We start from the raw sequence: 15,294 nt of genomic DNA on the forward strand, positions 1-15,294 counted from the left end.
CGCGACAATATAATGTCTTTTCAACCCCAGTAAAAAAGGAATATGTAAAAAGTGAAAAATTGTAGCTCTGAAGTTAAAAGCATCAAAGAAAAAGCATGACAAAGGAGACTGTTTCAAATAGGGAAAAGGATATTTCACAAGCAATCCACTAATCTGCCTATTTTGACATTACCTAAAAGTCCCATCCAGGCACCAGCAAAGGATCCCACTATGAAGGATACACTAAATTGTTTACAAAGTACAATACATTTAAAACTAATAACTATTATTATAGTACATAGAGATAATTTAGAAGGGAAAAAATATCTCTGAAAAAAAAGAAGAAGAACGATACATCCTGTCTCTCTCCCTAGTTAAGGATCCCCACCAGGACTTTGTAAAAAAAAAAAAAGAACAATTTAATGCATAACAAAGGCAGAGCAACGTGGAAAGGGAAGACATATGGGGAATAGAACGCACGGCAAGTGATCTCTCTGTCCACCATGTGAGCTTAGAAGACTCCTACCAGCATTTGAGAATTTCTATGAAAATGAAATTAGATCATTTTCTCTTTGTTTAAAACTTTTTTATGGTACTTGCAACACATTAGGTCATTCCAGCGGCAGTAAACAGGAAGGCTACTGGTTTAAATAGAAAACAGATAAAAATTCCAAGAGCACACCTTCACTTCAGTTGAGATCACCTAATAGTAATAGTCTCATCCAGACAAGAGCACAGGTCCCCATTAAGAGGAATACACTTAAATGTTTACAATTCATCATATTCAAAACAAAAAATATAATAGAACATAATAGAGAGATGATTAACAAGGAAAAAATATCATCTCCAAAATCTATAACTTGACTGTTTACCTCTCAGTCAAGGATTCCGGCCAGACCCAGGACAAAACTAAGTAATCCCATCCAAGACAAACACAGAAAGCAAATAAGAAAACAGATATAGGGGGATAGAAGACACACTAAGTGCCTCCCTGATGATTATGTGAGGACAAAATATCCCAAGCAGATCATGCTCTCTTGGTGAAAACAGGAAATGATGCAGAGTAAAACTGAATCAGTGGATTAAAATTGTTTAGACCGGTCTATAAAAATTTAGCTGATCACCTGCCATGTCCTTTCAAAGTTCATACAAGAAAGGCACAGTCACTAAGATGGTCTTTACTAATATGAAAGATTGGAATAAGTATGTAAATCGGAATTTATTTTGTAAATATGAAAATAATAGACGTGTTCCTGGATACAAAGCTATTGAATGCAAAGAATACTGCACTGAATAATGTTAAGAACATGTCACCATCATATTGGCACACTTTATTAATGTGTAGCAATCTAATTAATATGATAAAATAAAACAATGATACATGCTTACTGTTGGAGAAAGATCTCCCAATTGTGGGGGGTTTGGATGCTCTTCCTACATTCTGTTGATATTATATATGCTTTTTGAGAAAATGACCATAAACATTGGTTTATTAAAGTACAAGTCATAAAGACACATCGATAAATTCAACCAATAAAAGTAAAAGTGAAAGCATCTAAGCCTAAACTGGCAACTAAAAACCTTAAAATCATATTTTTTTCAAAATGATTGTACCAAACAATTCAAATTATAAGAATTAACAACCTCGATGCACATAAAGGGTGGTTTATTGATCGGACAATTAAGTTATATTTTTTATTTTTTCCCTTTTGTATGTAACACTTTTAGGTCATTTTAGCCCCAGTTTTTAAAAAAAGGATGATAGAGTTGTCATAAAATTGAGATGTTGTTATCAAGCACCAACGAATTATGTAAGACAAATTTCGACGAGATCAGAAGTGGATCCAAGAGCAATCCATCCTTGTGTCACGACTGATACCATTAAAAGTCCTACACTGACATTATGGTCAGAAGACTCCCATCCAAAAGAATATATATTCAAACGTTTTATCAAAAATCCTAATTACAAAATATGAATCAGAGAGAAAATTTACACGGAAAATAATATCATTTCTCACAAAAAAGAAAAAAGACTTCTGAATGTCATCCTCTGCACAAGAATCCAAATCGGGCCTCCTGATAAATCGCCTCATTCTAGAGCAAGCTAAATAGAAAGAACATTTGATGTAGGATAATAGTAGAGAAACCCAAGGTATGGACCAATGTAGAAACCACTGCCCAACAAAAGCGAAAGTTCCCCTGCTCTCTGAATTCTATCCATTACACAGCTTTAACTGGTAACTCATTTATTTACAGGTGTATCATGATAAATCCACAAGGCTTATTAACATTTTAAATTAAAAGATACAACCAATAATCAAACTTTTAAAAACCCATGTTATCTCCTCCTTTTTAAAGCCAAAATAGAAAACTTTACCAAAGCAAGTATACACATATATATGTTTGCTCAAGAGCATAGTAAGAACCTTATTTCTATTGAAATCTTTTTATTCAGTGCAAAATTGCACTTTCAATCTTTAAAACTCCACTTTAATGATTCTTTCCAAGTAATTTCAACGAGATATGCAAAGAGTACACTTTTGTAAAGGACTAGAAATAAATATATGACAAATACACAAATCTTATAATCTGGCTATCACACAATGCATATATTTGTAAATTATAAAATTGATTTGTATAAATTACTTCTAAAAATTGCACACAGCCGTTTATTGCACTAAATCTGGGGAAAAAATAATTACATTTATATGTAAAATAAAATAATAATACAGTGGACACCACTTAAGCTAATCTCCATGGGACATAACAAAAATTGACTTATCTGAAAAAAATAAATTTCATGGAAAAAGGGACATCTGCCCTCATTATCTCATTCATTGGTTTAGAGTTTTTTCTTAGCTTTTTGGTGGTGGTGGTAAGGACGGGGGGGGGGGGGGGGGGGGATGACTGGGATTGAAGACAGGAAGTTGGGAGCTGGATTATTTGTCAAAAGTTATAAGAATAAGATACTCAACTTCGATGCATGCCAAAATAAACCCCATGCTCTACACCAGACCATGACACCCCCACACCACCGCTCATTGTCTATAGTGTACATAATACAGACAGACATAGATCTCTCTCTCTCTCTCTCTCTCTCTCTCTCTCTCTCTCTCTCTCTCTCTCTCTCTCTCTCTCTCTCTCTCTCTCTCTCTCCACCCTTCCCTTTCAGTTTGTCTGTTCGGCTTTGTGGTATGACACTCAATTTTCAACCCGTAGGGTTTGAGTCCTGCTCAGGAGACACAAAATTACATCACTGGAGAAGGTTCTTTCTCATAAAATGTCTCAGGTGTAAAATGAGTACATTGCCAGTAAGAGAATTGTCTCTATAAAAGGAAATTACAGGCTCCATGTCCTTTATATATGTTCAGTGTGTTGCTATTGGCTTGGGATTCGTAAAGAACTTTAAGCAAATGTAGTAGTTATAACAAAACATAACAATTCACTCTTTTATTTTCTATAATTTGCTATTTGCATGATGTCATAATTTCTATTTTCCGAGATGCAACCATGAAATTGATAAATAGCAACTTTTGTTTTTTCTATTGTTTATCACACACGACACACACACACATGCTCTCTCTCCCTCTCTCTTTTACTTCTCTCTATCTATCTCTGTCATTATTCTGTCTGACAAAACACATTGGTATTAATTTTGACCAGAAAACATCATTATACTTCAAAGGTTGACCTATTAAAATGTACCGAACTTCTTTACTTTTTACAAGCTTACTACAGGTCACTTTATTAGATCAATATTTGAAGTTTAAAAAATCAATTTAATTGAAAATTGACATAAGCAGCATCAAATTATGTGTGTCAATTGTAATAATAGTAGTAGTAATAATAATAATAATAATAATAATAATAATAATAATAATAATAATAATAATAATAATAATAATAATAATAACCAATCAATATTATGCATTCAAAATCAATGAAGGATGCTCATAAGAGAAGTTATAACATAATCATCAGGTGATACCTTTCTGACTTAAAATTCTTCAAAGCACTGATCAAAGTGTTTTGGTAATTGTCAGAAATACAATAAATATAATCCCTCATTAAAGGGGAAATAACATGATTGTTTTTGTTTTTGTTTTTAAGGGTTTTACGGCGCTTGCAACACATTTAGATTATATCAGCACCAGTAAAAAGGAAGAAAATGGGATAGTAAAAAGTTCTAGAATTACAATTAAAGCACCCAAGAAAAAGTAAGACATAGGGGAACTGAGAACAAATAGGGATTGGATGTAGTTTCCAAGAGCATAGCACCAATGTACTTAGTTTGAGATCACCTATACGTCTCATCCGGACACAAGCACAAAATCCAACAAAGAGGAATACACTCAAATGCTTACATTATACATTCAAAATAACAAATATAATAATACATAACAGAGAGATGATTTACAAGGAAAAAAATATCATCTCCCAAAACAATAACTATGCATTTGACTGTTTCCCTCCCAGCTAGGACTCTGGCTAGGGCCAGGACAAAACCAAGTAATCTCAATCCAATGTTTTTTTGTTTTTAAGGGTTTTACGGCGCTTGCAACACATTTAGGTTATATCAGCGCCAGTAAAAAGGAAGAAAATGGGATAGTAAAAAGTTCTAGAATTACAATTAAAGCACAAAAGAAAAGGTGAGACAAAGGGGAATTGGTTCAAATAGGGAACAGATGTAGATTCCAAGAGCACACCGTCAAAGTACTTGGTTTGAGATCACCTAAAAGTCTCATCCAGACACAAGCACAGGTCCCAACTAAGAGAAATACACTCAAATGTTTACAAATCATATAATATAATATGGAAACTAAACATAATACAATGCAAAACAGAGAGATGATTTACAAGGAAAAAAATATCATCTCCCAAAACTATAACTATACATTCGACTGTTTCCCTCCCAGCCAAGGAACTCCGGCCAGGGTCAGGACAAAACTAAGTAATCTCATTCCAAGACAACGACAGGAAACAATTGGAAAACAGGTACGGGGGGATAGAAGACACAGTATGTACCTCCCTGCCCACTATGGGAGGTCAGGATCCCCACCCAGAATCTCAATCCAAGACAAAGACAGTGAGCATGTTGGGAAACAGATATAAGGGGATAGAAGACACAATATGTACCCCCCTGCCCACTATGGGAGGTCAGGAACCCGACCCAGAATAACATGATGAATGAATGGCTGGATGATTGAATGAATGAATGGATGGATGAATGAATGAATGAATGAATGAATGAATGAATGAATGAATGAATGAATGAATGAATGAATAAATGAATGAATGAATGAATTAGTGAGTAGTTTTTTTCAAAATTAATAATGAGGGTGGAAATCAACAAATCAATTTATCATAAACCATGTAATAAGTGACAAAGATTATATATTTTGGCAATTGAGATTACAATTGAATCAATTACACAAATCTCACTCTTTAATATCTTACACACAATTGAACACTATTATATATGTCACACCAGACTCTGCTACTCCAACCAATCTCATTTATACATCTACACATATAGATTTGAGATTTTTACATATGTCTGGAATGCTTTTTAAAAATTTTTGCTTACCAAATATATTGTGTTGCACGACTGTGACCACTTATTATAGAAAACGAAATAATACACCTCTTTATAGATAACTCATGATCAATTTATTTCAAATTACCAATGCCAGAAATATTTTTATATATTATCAGTTTATGATATATAAGCAACATTTATTGAATGCAAATATAGACCATGTAATATTTCTGGAGTAAACTACATCAGGAAATTGATCAAAGACAACTTTTCAAAGAGGAATCTTAAGTACAAATAATTTGGCAATGCTTAGGCAGATTAAACAAATAGCTGATGAGAAAGTATCGTATTTGTTAACTCTTGTATTAACTCAAATCCTCTGGATTTCATTATTCATAAACTCCTGATATTGCATTGACGTTTATTCAAGTTTGAGACACGAGATGGTATATTCTCCATGAGAAGAAAAGGAATACTATCTTTTATGATCCTAACAACTGAACTCAAATGACAAATTCCTGATTGTGAGAATTGATAGTCAAGATAGACACATGCACCTGGACTTCAATAAAGATATGCTATTTTTTGTACATTTACACAACTTACATTTGGTGCTGTTTACATTTATCAAAAGATGGCTGTCGATGAAATTCTGGGGGGTTTTTTGTTGCTTTTTTTTTTTGGGATACACTTTCTGCTTGCTGCTTAATTAATATTTGGATCACGGTGAAAAATACTTGTAAAACGATCTTTTTAAATATGAGTCGTGCACATGTTTAGATACTTATTATACATTGTAAGTTGAAAAATTACTATATACAGATTTTTAATATAAGTAATCCTAAATGTACAGGAAAAAGGACAAAAAGTGTGTAGAAAAATAATATACGTCTTCATCATTTATAAGCATAAAATGTATCAGTATCATCAATAGGAAATTATTTTTTGTTTGAGACATTGTAGAAGAAATGTAAAAAAGGGGGTTATAAATGATTTTTATAAAAATATCTTAAGTTCTATATGAAGCAACAAAATGTCTTAGATAATAAATGAGTCATTCATCTCGTTTTTGAATAATCCCTAAAGATTGCGCAATATAAAAGAACAATATGTGTGGCATGATACTGGATTTAAGATGGATTTAAGGATCAAATTATATTCCATTATGGATCCATTGCAATACTAATTATTAACTATATTAGTCCATTAAAACAAATTGGTTATTTCTATGTTAGTGTTGTGTAAATCAAAACAATTATTATACTAATTATCAACTATATTAGTCCATTTTAAAAAATTGGTTGTTTCTATGTTAGTATTGTGTAAATCAAAACAATTATTATACAAATTATTAACTATATTAGTCCATTTTAAAAAATTGGTTGTTTCTATGTTAGTATTGTGTAAATCAAAACAATTGTTATACTAATTATTAACTATATTAGTCCATTTTTAAAAAATGGTTGTTTCTATGTTAGTATTGTGTAAATCAAAACAATTATTATACCAATTATTAACTATATTTGTCCATTTTAAAAAATTGGTTGTTTCTATGGTTAGGATTGTATAAATCAAAACAAGTTTCCCTCATTGAATAATTGATATTGATCTCATTATATCTCTCATCTTAAAACAGAATATCTCATTGATAGATTCTATCGACAGATAAAATGACAGCAGAGATTGTTGATGTCTATGGTATACCATTATTTGTGAATGCCTAAGATATGGCATAATTTGATCTAGATGGCAACAATGAAAAAATTGAAATGTTAATAAATATCATGAACAGTGGAGAATTCTACTGAAATATTATGCAAATTGATAAACAAAATACACAACTCAATCAGGTTATTCCGAACTTAATCCTTCTGGTGACAATCCATTTTTTTTCTCAATTAGATTTAAGACTTGGTCATGTACTGTCCTATTACAAACATGAGGATGTATACTTATGCCTTGAAAAAAAAAATATGATTCGATGAATGACGCAATCATTTCGACCTCAGTGAAACAAAAAATCATAAAGAGGGGCCAGTTTTCATTTGAAACCAAGCAATGAATTTGACCATATAAGGATAGTGGGCTTCAAACCATAACTTCACGGGTATCATATATAGCAATTAACAAAATGACCAGTTGGAACCTATTGTGAAAACAAAAAAAGTAAATAAAATGAAACCTTAAATTCTCTTAAATTGGATGGTACATGACAATTTGATTAACTTGTCATGTAAAAAAGTGAAAGGAGTAAAAGGATATCAAATTCAATAAAGATTTCTGCTTAGACAGGAACTTTTAAAAGTTTGCACCATTTGAAGTGATATACTAGTGCTAAATAGTTTCTTGAATGTCTTGTGTAAAAAGATCATTGTTGTGCTGTTGTTGAGTAAAATTTGGAATGCTTTGAGAATCAAACTCATTGTTGCTTTGATTTCTTCGTGGAGTTTCTCCATCATCAAATGACATTTGGCCTGCTGGCGTTGTTACTGACGACGATCCAACTTGTGAATAATGCACACGAGATAAACTGGAATCACTGCTTGGGTGAGCAACTGACCTTTCATTACATTCTGCACTGATGACAACAGTTGGTCGGGATCCCTCACTTCTCCGACGCGTTGGAGAATCAACACTGTGATTTGAAGATGAAAACTTATCATGAGAGTTTGTAATGGTAAGATTATAGGGTACACCCTGTCTTAGTTTATTAAGGGATGAGGCTGAATGAGAGCGTGTTGGAGCGGTTGTTGATGTTAAAGCAGATGGTTCATGATGTTCGGGTTCATTACTGTTCCTGTCCATTTGAGAAATGATGGAAGTGGGACTAAACACTTGGGATGAAACTTCTCCTGATTCACTGAGAAGGCAGGTGTAAGATGGGATTGATGAATATGATCGCCTTGACCAGTCTCTGGGCTGGCTCAAGCTTTTGGACCCCCCTCCCTGTTGTTGATCAGGATGGTAAGAGGGTGTGGAATCTATTATCGTCACTGTTTCTTCTGAACTAACACTAACACTTGAGCAATGAGGTGCTTCAATCCTTTGAGCAGATTCGTCCACCTCATTTCTATTATTCAATATGATGGGTCTTGTGTTAATAAACAGAGCACTGCTGGGAGATAAAGTATTGGACCTTTGAAGATTAGGATTGATAGCAAGATTAGAATTTGGGTTTGGCTGAAACAATCTGGGAGACGATGCTTCCCCTTTTGACTGACGTCGGGAAGACATTGTGCCTAAACTGGTTTCACTACCATAAACAAAAACACCACAAGTCTCTTCATAAGTAGGTGGTGCTTCATTATGATCATCATGACTGACAAAACTTGGACAGGTGCTGCTACAGTCAAGGTATGTAGCATCCCCATAAGAAGGTGGTCCTACTTCTATGTGGCATCTGTGGCTATTAGAAAAAGAAAAGATGATCAATTATATCAACAAATTGCACTAAAAAAAAAAAATCTTTGATAAAACAAACAAAATTATGGTGGTCTTCATATATATAAGCAAGTTTAACAAAAATGGCTCTTTACCATAAAGTGTGAAGATTTTTTTTCCTCTCACAAATTTAGCGCTTGAAAAGCAATTCTCACTGTCTGCATCACATTTTATACTCGTAAAACTTAAAATAATATCTTCATTTATCTTGCAAATTATAGTATCTCTAATGTTGTCAAAAATAGCTTGAGACAGTGCAAAATCCTGCAACCAATCGAAAAATAATTATGAACACAATGCAGCTCTCCACCCCCCCCCCCCCGACCTCTCTCTCTCCCGTCTTTCTCTCTCTCTCTCTCTCCAACCCACCCTTTCTGATTTTGTATGACATCTAAATATAGAATTCTAGGCTAGACGACATCAAGAGCTGGACTGGTACGAGACAAAGAAGAATGGCGAACCATTTCCAGTCAGCCTCTTATGAGATGACACTGGAGTAAGTAAAAGTAAGTAAGTAATGCAGATGCTAAATGATAAAGTTGATACGAGGGTTAAGCAATAGCTTATATTTACCAGCTTTAGTGTGAAGTACGGATAGTGATAAGAACACTATCAGACCTTAAGCTCAGCAAGGATATTCATCCTAATGGGTGAGTAGATCTCGCCTATTTTTAATTTCTGTGATTCACACCCAATATTGTCTTAGGTGGGCTTTTTTTTTTGTGTGGAATTTTGAATGTGATGTATGTTGTCTTGAATCTAAAGCCAACTGTGTCTGTGAAGAGTATGGGTGTATAAGGAAAGTGCTATACAAGTGTAACATATAATTATTAATTTATTATTATTATCCTTGAATATATATTATTGACAAGCCTGTAAATGGTTGGTGAAAAAATTGTCGGAAGTTTTTGAACATGCGAAAATAGTCACAACAGGACAAAAATATGGATTAATTAATAAAAACAACAATATGACACGTCAATTGACTAGTCAAATCATGTCACTTTATTTATAATGAGGTCCTTATTTTATGGTACCAAAAAAAAAAAAAAAACAATTCCAATTATTTGAGAGAGTACCCACATTTGTGGGCCCAGGTCTGAGTTAGTTGTAAAATGAAAGGAAGAGAACAATTTCTACCCTTTTGAAGAATGTGTATCTAGTGCTTGACACAGGAAGCTGTGTATCTTCGCTCCTGTTTGTTTGTGTTATATTTTTACGCGGATTCTTTCATTTATTTGGATTAATTCTTATAAAAGAAGAAGAAGAAGAAGAAGAAGAAGAAGAAGAAGAAGAAGAAGAAGAAGAAGAAGAAGAAGAAGAAGAAGAAGAAGAAGAAGAAGAAGAAGAAGAAGAAGAAGAAGAAGAAGAAGAAGAGAAGAGAAGAGAAGAAAGAAAGAGAAGAAGAAGAAGAAGAAGAAGAAGAAGAAGAAGAAGAAGAAGAAAAAGAAGAAGAAGAAACGAAATAAAACTCTTTTATTTTCTTCTTTATTGGTTCTGTTCTTTGATGTTACGAATTTTATTTTTAATATTAATTTTTTTAAAATTTAATATTAACACTTATAGAGCACAATCGTACTGTCGGAAATCCGACAATAGTCGGAAGATTTACAGGCCTGTATTGAGTAATATATTACTTGTCAGCCTTATTCATCCATCCATGACAGTCGATATTAACTTATTCTGTAAGTGCACAAAGGAGAGCAATGTTTTAGCTCTACAGTTTTGCTATTGCATAAAGTCAGCAACACAACAACCATCCTTTCAATGTTTTAGAAAGGTGTGAAAATATTATGGTCAAGATTTGCAAATGGTGGATAAATGACATAAATTCTATTTGCTCTGAATCTGAATTTTTTAACCAAAAAAATAAAGATTTGATTTGTCTCACCCCCTACTTTGCCTCCCCTTCCCCCTACCCAAAATAATAGTTATCTTTTCGTCGATCTATAATGGATTTAAAAAAATATATGGTGAGTAAACAGGCGATAACCACTGTATTTATTTTTTACCTTATATTTTACTTTTCAATGTTTGTAAATCCAAAATCCAAACATTTTGTTTCAAATCAATATAAAAGTTATCAAAATTAAACAAGTTTTATGACAGATGCCTAATTACTTACATTTATAATCAACATACACACCTTTCAAACACATTACTGTATATGTCAGTTTTTAAAAAAAAGGGAGCAAAAATTCAACCAGCTTAAACATCATTATTTTATTGGCACTGAATAACGGTTTTAAAAAGTAATCTAAAAATCATAAAAATTCTGCCAAAACCGGAAAGGTTGGCAAGTATATTATGAACAATGTATACAAAACACCTTATAATTTACACCAACAATTCAGTTCAGATTAGTCTGTCCAAAGAGCTTGCCATATTTTATTAGTGTCTGGACACAAAGCTAATGATTACACTACACTGAGGCACAATTTCACAATTAAGTTATATCAAGAAAAACAAACCTCTCTATCTGTGAGTCTCCTGTATCACACTCTAACACGACAGCTGTTGTTCCAATACCTTCTTCATGATCTATCACCAAGGTCGTCATGCCGCCACTAGCATTCATTGCTTCTAACTGTTAGAAATGTGAGAAGGAAATTTTAAAAAATATTCTGAACTAAATCATTTGACCTGTAAATGAGCTCCATAAAAATTGACTGAAACTCTTTGTAATTCACCGTAGCGGAAAACTCCAAAGAATCGAAATGAATAGCAAACAGCAAGCTCGCTTGAGCAAAGCAATGGCAGAAAACTAATTTGCGCAGGAATTAATTAGGCTATTTACCATTGTTCCTTATAATTAGGTACCCAATCAGTGAAGAAACTAGAAACGGTCAACCATTTTTTTTACAATGAGAGGCAATCGAGATGTACTGTAGCAATCCCTACACAAATATGTCATGGTGAAGACCAAGGGGCTAAAGGTTAAGGTAAGGAAGAAAGACTGGGCTTCAAATACAATCGAGAACTGATATATCGACATAGTCGGGACCGTGGTAAAATATTGATATAAGCGTGACGTCGATATATCAGTCATTCAAAAAAAAAAAGGGAAACAAATGAGAAATGGCGAGATAATAACAAGGAGTCAATATTGATGATTTGGTGGCCGTTAAAAGGGCCGATTTTGAAATTTATTACAGCTCACTTTATTTGACTAAGTCTGTTATTGTGGTCTGTCTCTGAAGGCAAAGAATATTTTTATCGACCCTTTCCTCAGCCCTGACAAGGACGTCAAATAAGGAATTGCCATCATGAAGTTGCTGTGCAAAACAGTGTAGGGTCTTGAATTCTACTATAGTGGTATGGCTGGAAACTGGTCCCAATGGTGCACTCTCCTCATCTGACTCCACATCGGCAACAATGGCGTCTTCTAAAATTTAACTATTGTCGAAACTAAGTACCAGCAATAGTGGCATTGACCTTGCCGATAATATCGAAACCGACAAGCTGAGCATTGGCATTGCTTATAAGAAGAGAAATTGAAAAGTAATTTTTTTTTTTTAAATTTTTGGGGGGGGGGGGGGGGGGGGGGCAGACCGGGATTAGCCAGAGCAGCTTACAAAGACAGATGGACAATCTCGCACATAGTGGGTGATGTGGGGAGCGTTTCCCTTTTCTCTCAGCCTATTTGTTGAAAGCCATGTAATACTGATATCGGGAATTCCATTACTGATATCAGTACCGAGAGCTGACACAGCCTGGGACTAGACTTGACTGCTGACATCATGGTTATGATCAATGACGATTCACTGGATGTCATTGAACAATTATGTCGCATTTTCTTTGACTGTTATTTTACATTACAGTGGGATATCTCTGCATTTTCATTGGCTGTTGTGTTTTACTTCACTGCAGGATATATTGACTGTATATAAATTCTATCAATTCTTTTTTTAGACAAATTATTGTCGGGATCAATGGTTCGCAACATCATACAACCGTCTTGTGATAACATTTTTGCCGATATAGACGATTTTTAAAAAAATGTTATATAGCTGGAAAAAAAACGGGACATTGATGTCATGTCGATATAAGCATGCTGTCGATTAACCGTTGATTTGACAAAAGTCTCATATTTAAAAAATTCAAGCCAAAACCACTCACTTGCATCGAGCTGGAAGTATTTGCAGTATTGTTGCGTTTCCGTGCTAGTCTAAACTGTCTGAGAGAGAGAAGCATCATGATAAATGCCAAAGCAATCAATAGAGGACCAGTCATAGAAATCTTCCCTCCAAACATGTTGTTGTATTCTGTTGAAGCAAAGAATTTGGATTGTTTTATTTTTGTTGTTTTTGGAGGTGGTGTTGGATTTTTTTCTCTCCTTGCTTTAAACAAATAATAAGTTCAAATGATTAATTCAATAGATCATTTAAATTAATAATAAATAAATAATAAATAAAGAATTTATATATTGCCTAAACATCCTTACATAATAGAAACTGACTTTAAAAAAAACAAATATAGCAAACAAATTCATGATACAACATAATAAGCATGCATATAGAAACACATTCTCCTTCATAAAAAAGCCTTACAGAACAATTCAGTCTTCAGACATTTCCTGAAGATGATAAATTTTCACAGGACTATGTCCGAGAGCTGAGTGTGTTCCATAGGCGTGGAGCAATAGAGGGCAAGGCTTTTTTACTAAAAGATCCAATCATAATATCCAGTACCAAAGTTAAATATATACCAATAATTAGTTTTCTTTAAAAACAGATATAATATATAAATATAACACTTTATCATATTTATGCAACTCATTGAAAAATTTAAATAGATCGATAATATTAACCCTCTCGTGTTCAGATTCTTTTTGGGGGAGTAGATAATGAGTTCCCTATATGGCCATGTCAATCATGTAGACATCCTTTGATGATATAAGCCTACCCTTTGATATCTGTAGTCGCCTTTTCGTTTTCTACAGTCACTCATGGCTAAACTCCGCCCAGAAACGATTTCATAGGTCCCTCCATCACCAAATTTCAAACTTTTGTTCTCGTGAGTTCTTAAGTTTTTTGACCGAAGAACGATTGGCTACTGAGCATCTTGACCCTTCAACGATTGGTCGTTCTAGCAGCTCACGTGTCAACAGCCGTCAACAATGAATTGAATCATCGCTGAGGCAGTGGAAGACGGCCATGGAATAGTTGCGTCACATCGCCACGTTGTTGAATAAATTATCCAGGCATGGTCGATAGGTAAAAAAGCCAAATTATGTTCTAGTTACATTTGAAACAAACAAAGTATATCACTGATCTCGTCTCTTTGAGATATAAAGAATGATATAAAAATCAAGAAAATCGGCCGATAAATAAAAAAGTTGCTAAAAAAAGCTAAAATAAACAAAAGCAATTTTAAAAATCAAATTTATTCGTAAAACAGTTGGTTTTCAACCGATTTTTATGAAACAAAGACCAATGTACTTCTTTTTTCAAGCTGATTTCAGCAATGTGACTTTCAAATTCCTCAGAATTATATTTTTTACTTTTAGATTTTAGCTTTTAGGCCTACTCCATAAGGTGTTATATTCCTTGCATAACAATAGCGTAATACATCGACGGGGAGAAGCGTCTTTGTTTCGGCCAGCTGGGTAGATAGCCTGTGATTGGTCGAAGACTTTGAGATGCTTGATTCACAATTCTACACGAACGGACCCTGGTGGTCTATCAAAGAGATGTAACAAATTTATTTACCGACTATTTTTCTTGGTGCTAAAATTACAAAGTAATACTTTCGCATCAGAAAAAATAACTCTGAAGTTCCTATCTCTTTATTACAATAAAATTGATACCTCGAAGACAAAATCGACCCACAAATAAGGGAGTTAGAAATTATTCATAATATTTTTAAAAGTTTACAATAATTGTCTTCAAAGTCATTTTTCATCACCAAAGTCGTAAATTTTTACAGATTTTTACCAAACAAAGTGCAATGTCAATGATTTTCACCCGCAAATAAAATAGGATTTAAATCGCAATTTCTGAAACGTATTTTCTTTTCTGTCGGCAAATTTATAAAAATCAAAGCTGAAAACACCCTGCGGCAGTGACAGGGCCTGTCATTTCCTTCACAACGATTGGATTTTACTTACTGAGGCCAGTCTTGACTACCCCGCCCATGAATATTATGCCTTTGTCGGTTTTTGTCGGGTTGAATCTTAAAGAGTTAAGGAATTTCATTGAAAAGAAAGATATCTGGTGGGTAAGCATGAATATTAAAAGAATAATGTTAAACAATCAAAGCCATACCTAGCCAAGTAAGAACAGATCCCACCAAGAGAAGAATGATTGCGACACTACAAAACACAATTCCCTTTC

At 33.7% G+C, this 15,294-nt stretch overlaps 1 protein-coding gene across 4 annotated transcripts in view; it reads right to left on the bottom strand.

Moving 5' to 3' along the window:
- Nucleotides 1-4,069: 4,069 nt before the first annotated feature.
- LOC144957619 (uncharacterized) overlaps nt 4,070-15,294 on the bottom strand; it is a 13,759-nt gene continuing 2,534 nt past the window's right edge. For all 4 annotated transcript variants that reach the window (XM_078888972.1, XM_078888966.1, XM_078888983.1 and 1 more), the window contains 4 exons: nt 15,226-15,294; nt 13,079-13,224; nt 11,431-11,546; nt 4,070-8,924 (listed from right to left, as the gene is read on the bottom strand). The exon at nt 15,226-15,294 is cut by the window's right edge and continues 152 nt beyond it. In XM_078888972.1, coding sequence (XP_078745098.1) covers nt 7,853-8,924; nt 11,431-11,546; nt 13,079-13,224; nt 15,226-15,294 — 1,403 coding nt within the window. In that variant the 3' untranslated portion in view covers nt 4,070-7,852. The remainder of the gene's footprint in view (nt 8,925-11,430; nt 11,547-13,078; nt 13,225-15,225) is intronic.

The sequence above is a fragment of the Berghia stephanieae genome, chromosome 1 (genome assembly GCF_034508935.2).
Source record: "Berghia stephanieae isolate SIO BIC M18660-M18661 chromosome 1, UCSD_Bste_1.3, whole genome shotgun sequence".
NCBI lineage: Eukaryota > Metazoa > Mollusca > Gastropoda > Nudibranchia > Aeolidiidae > Berghia > Berghia stephanieae.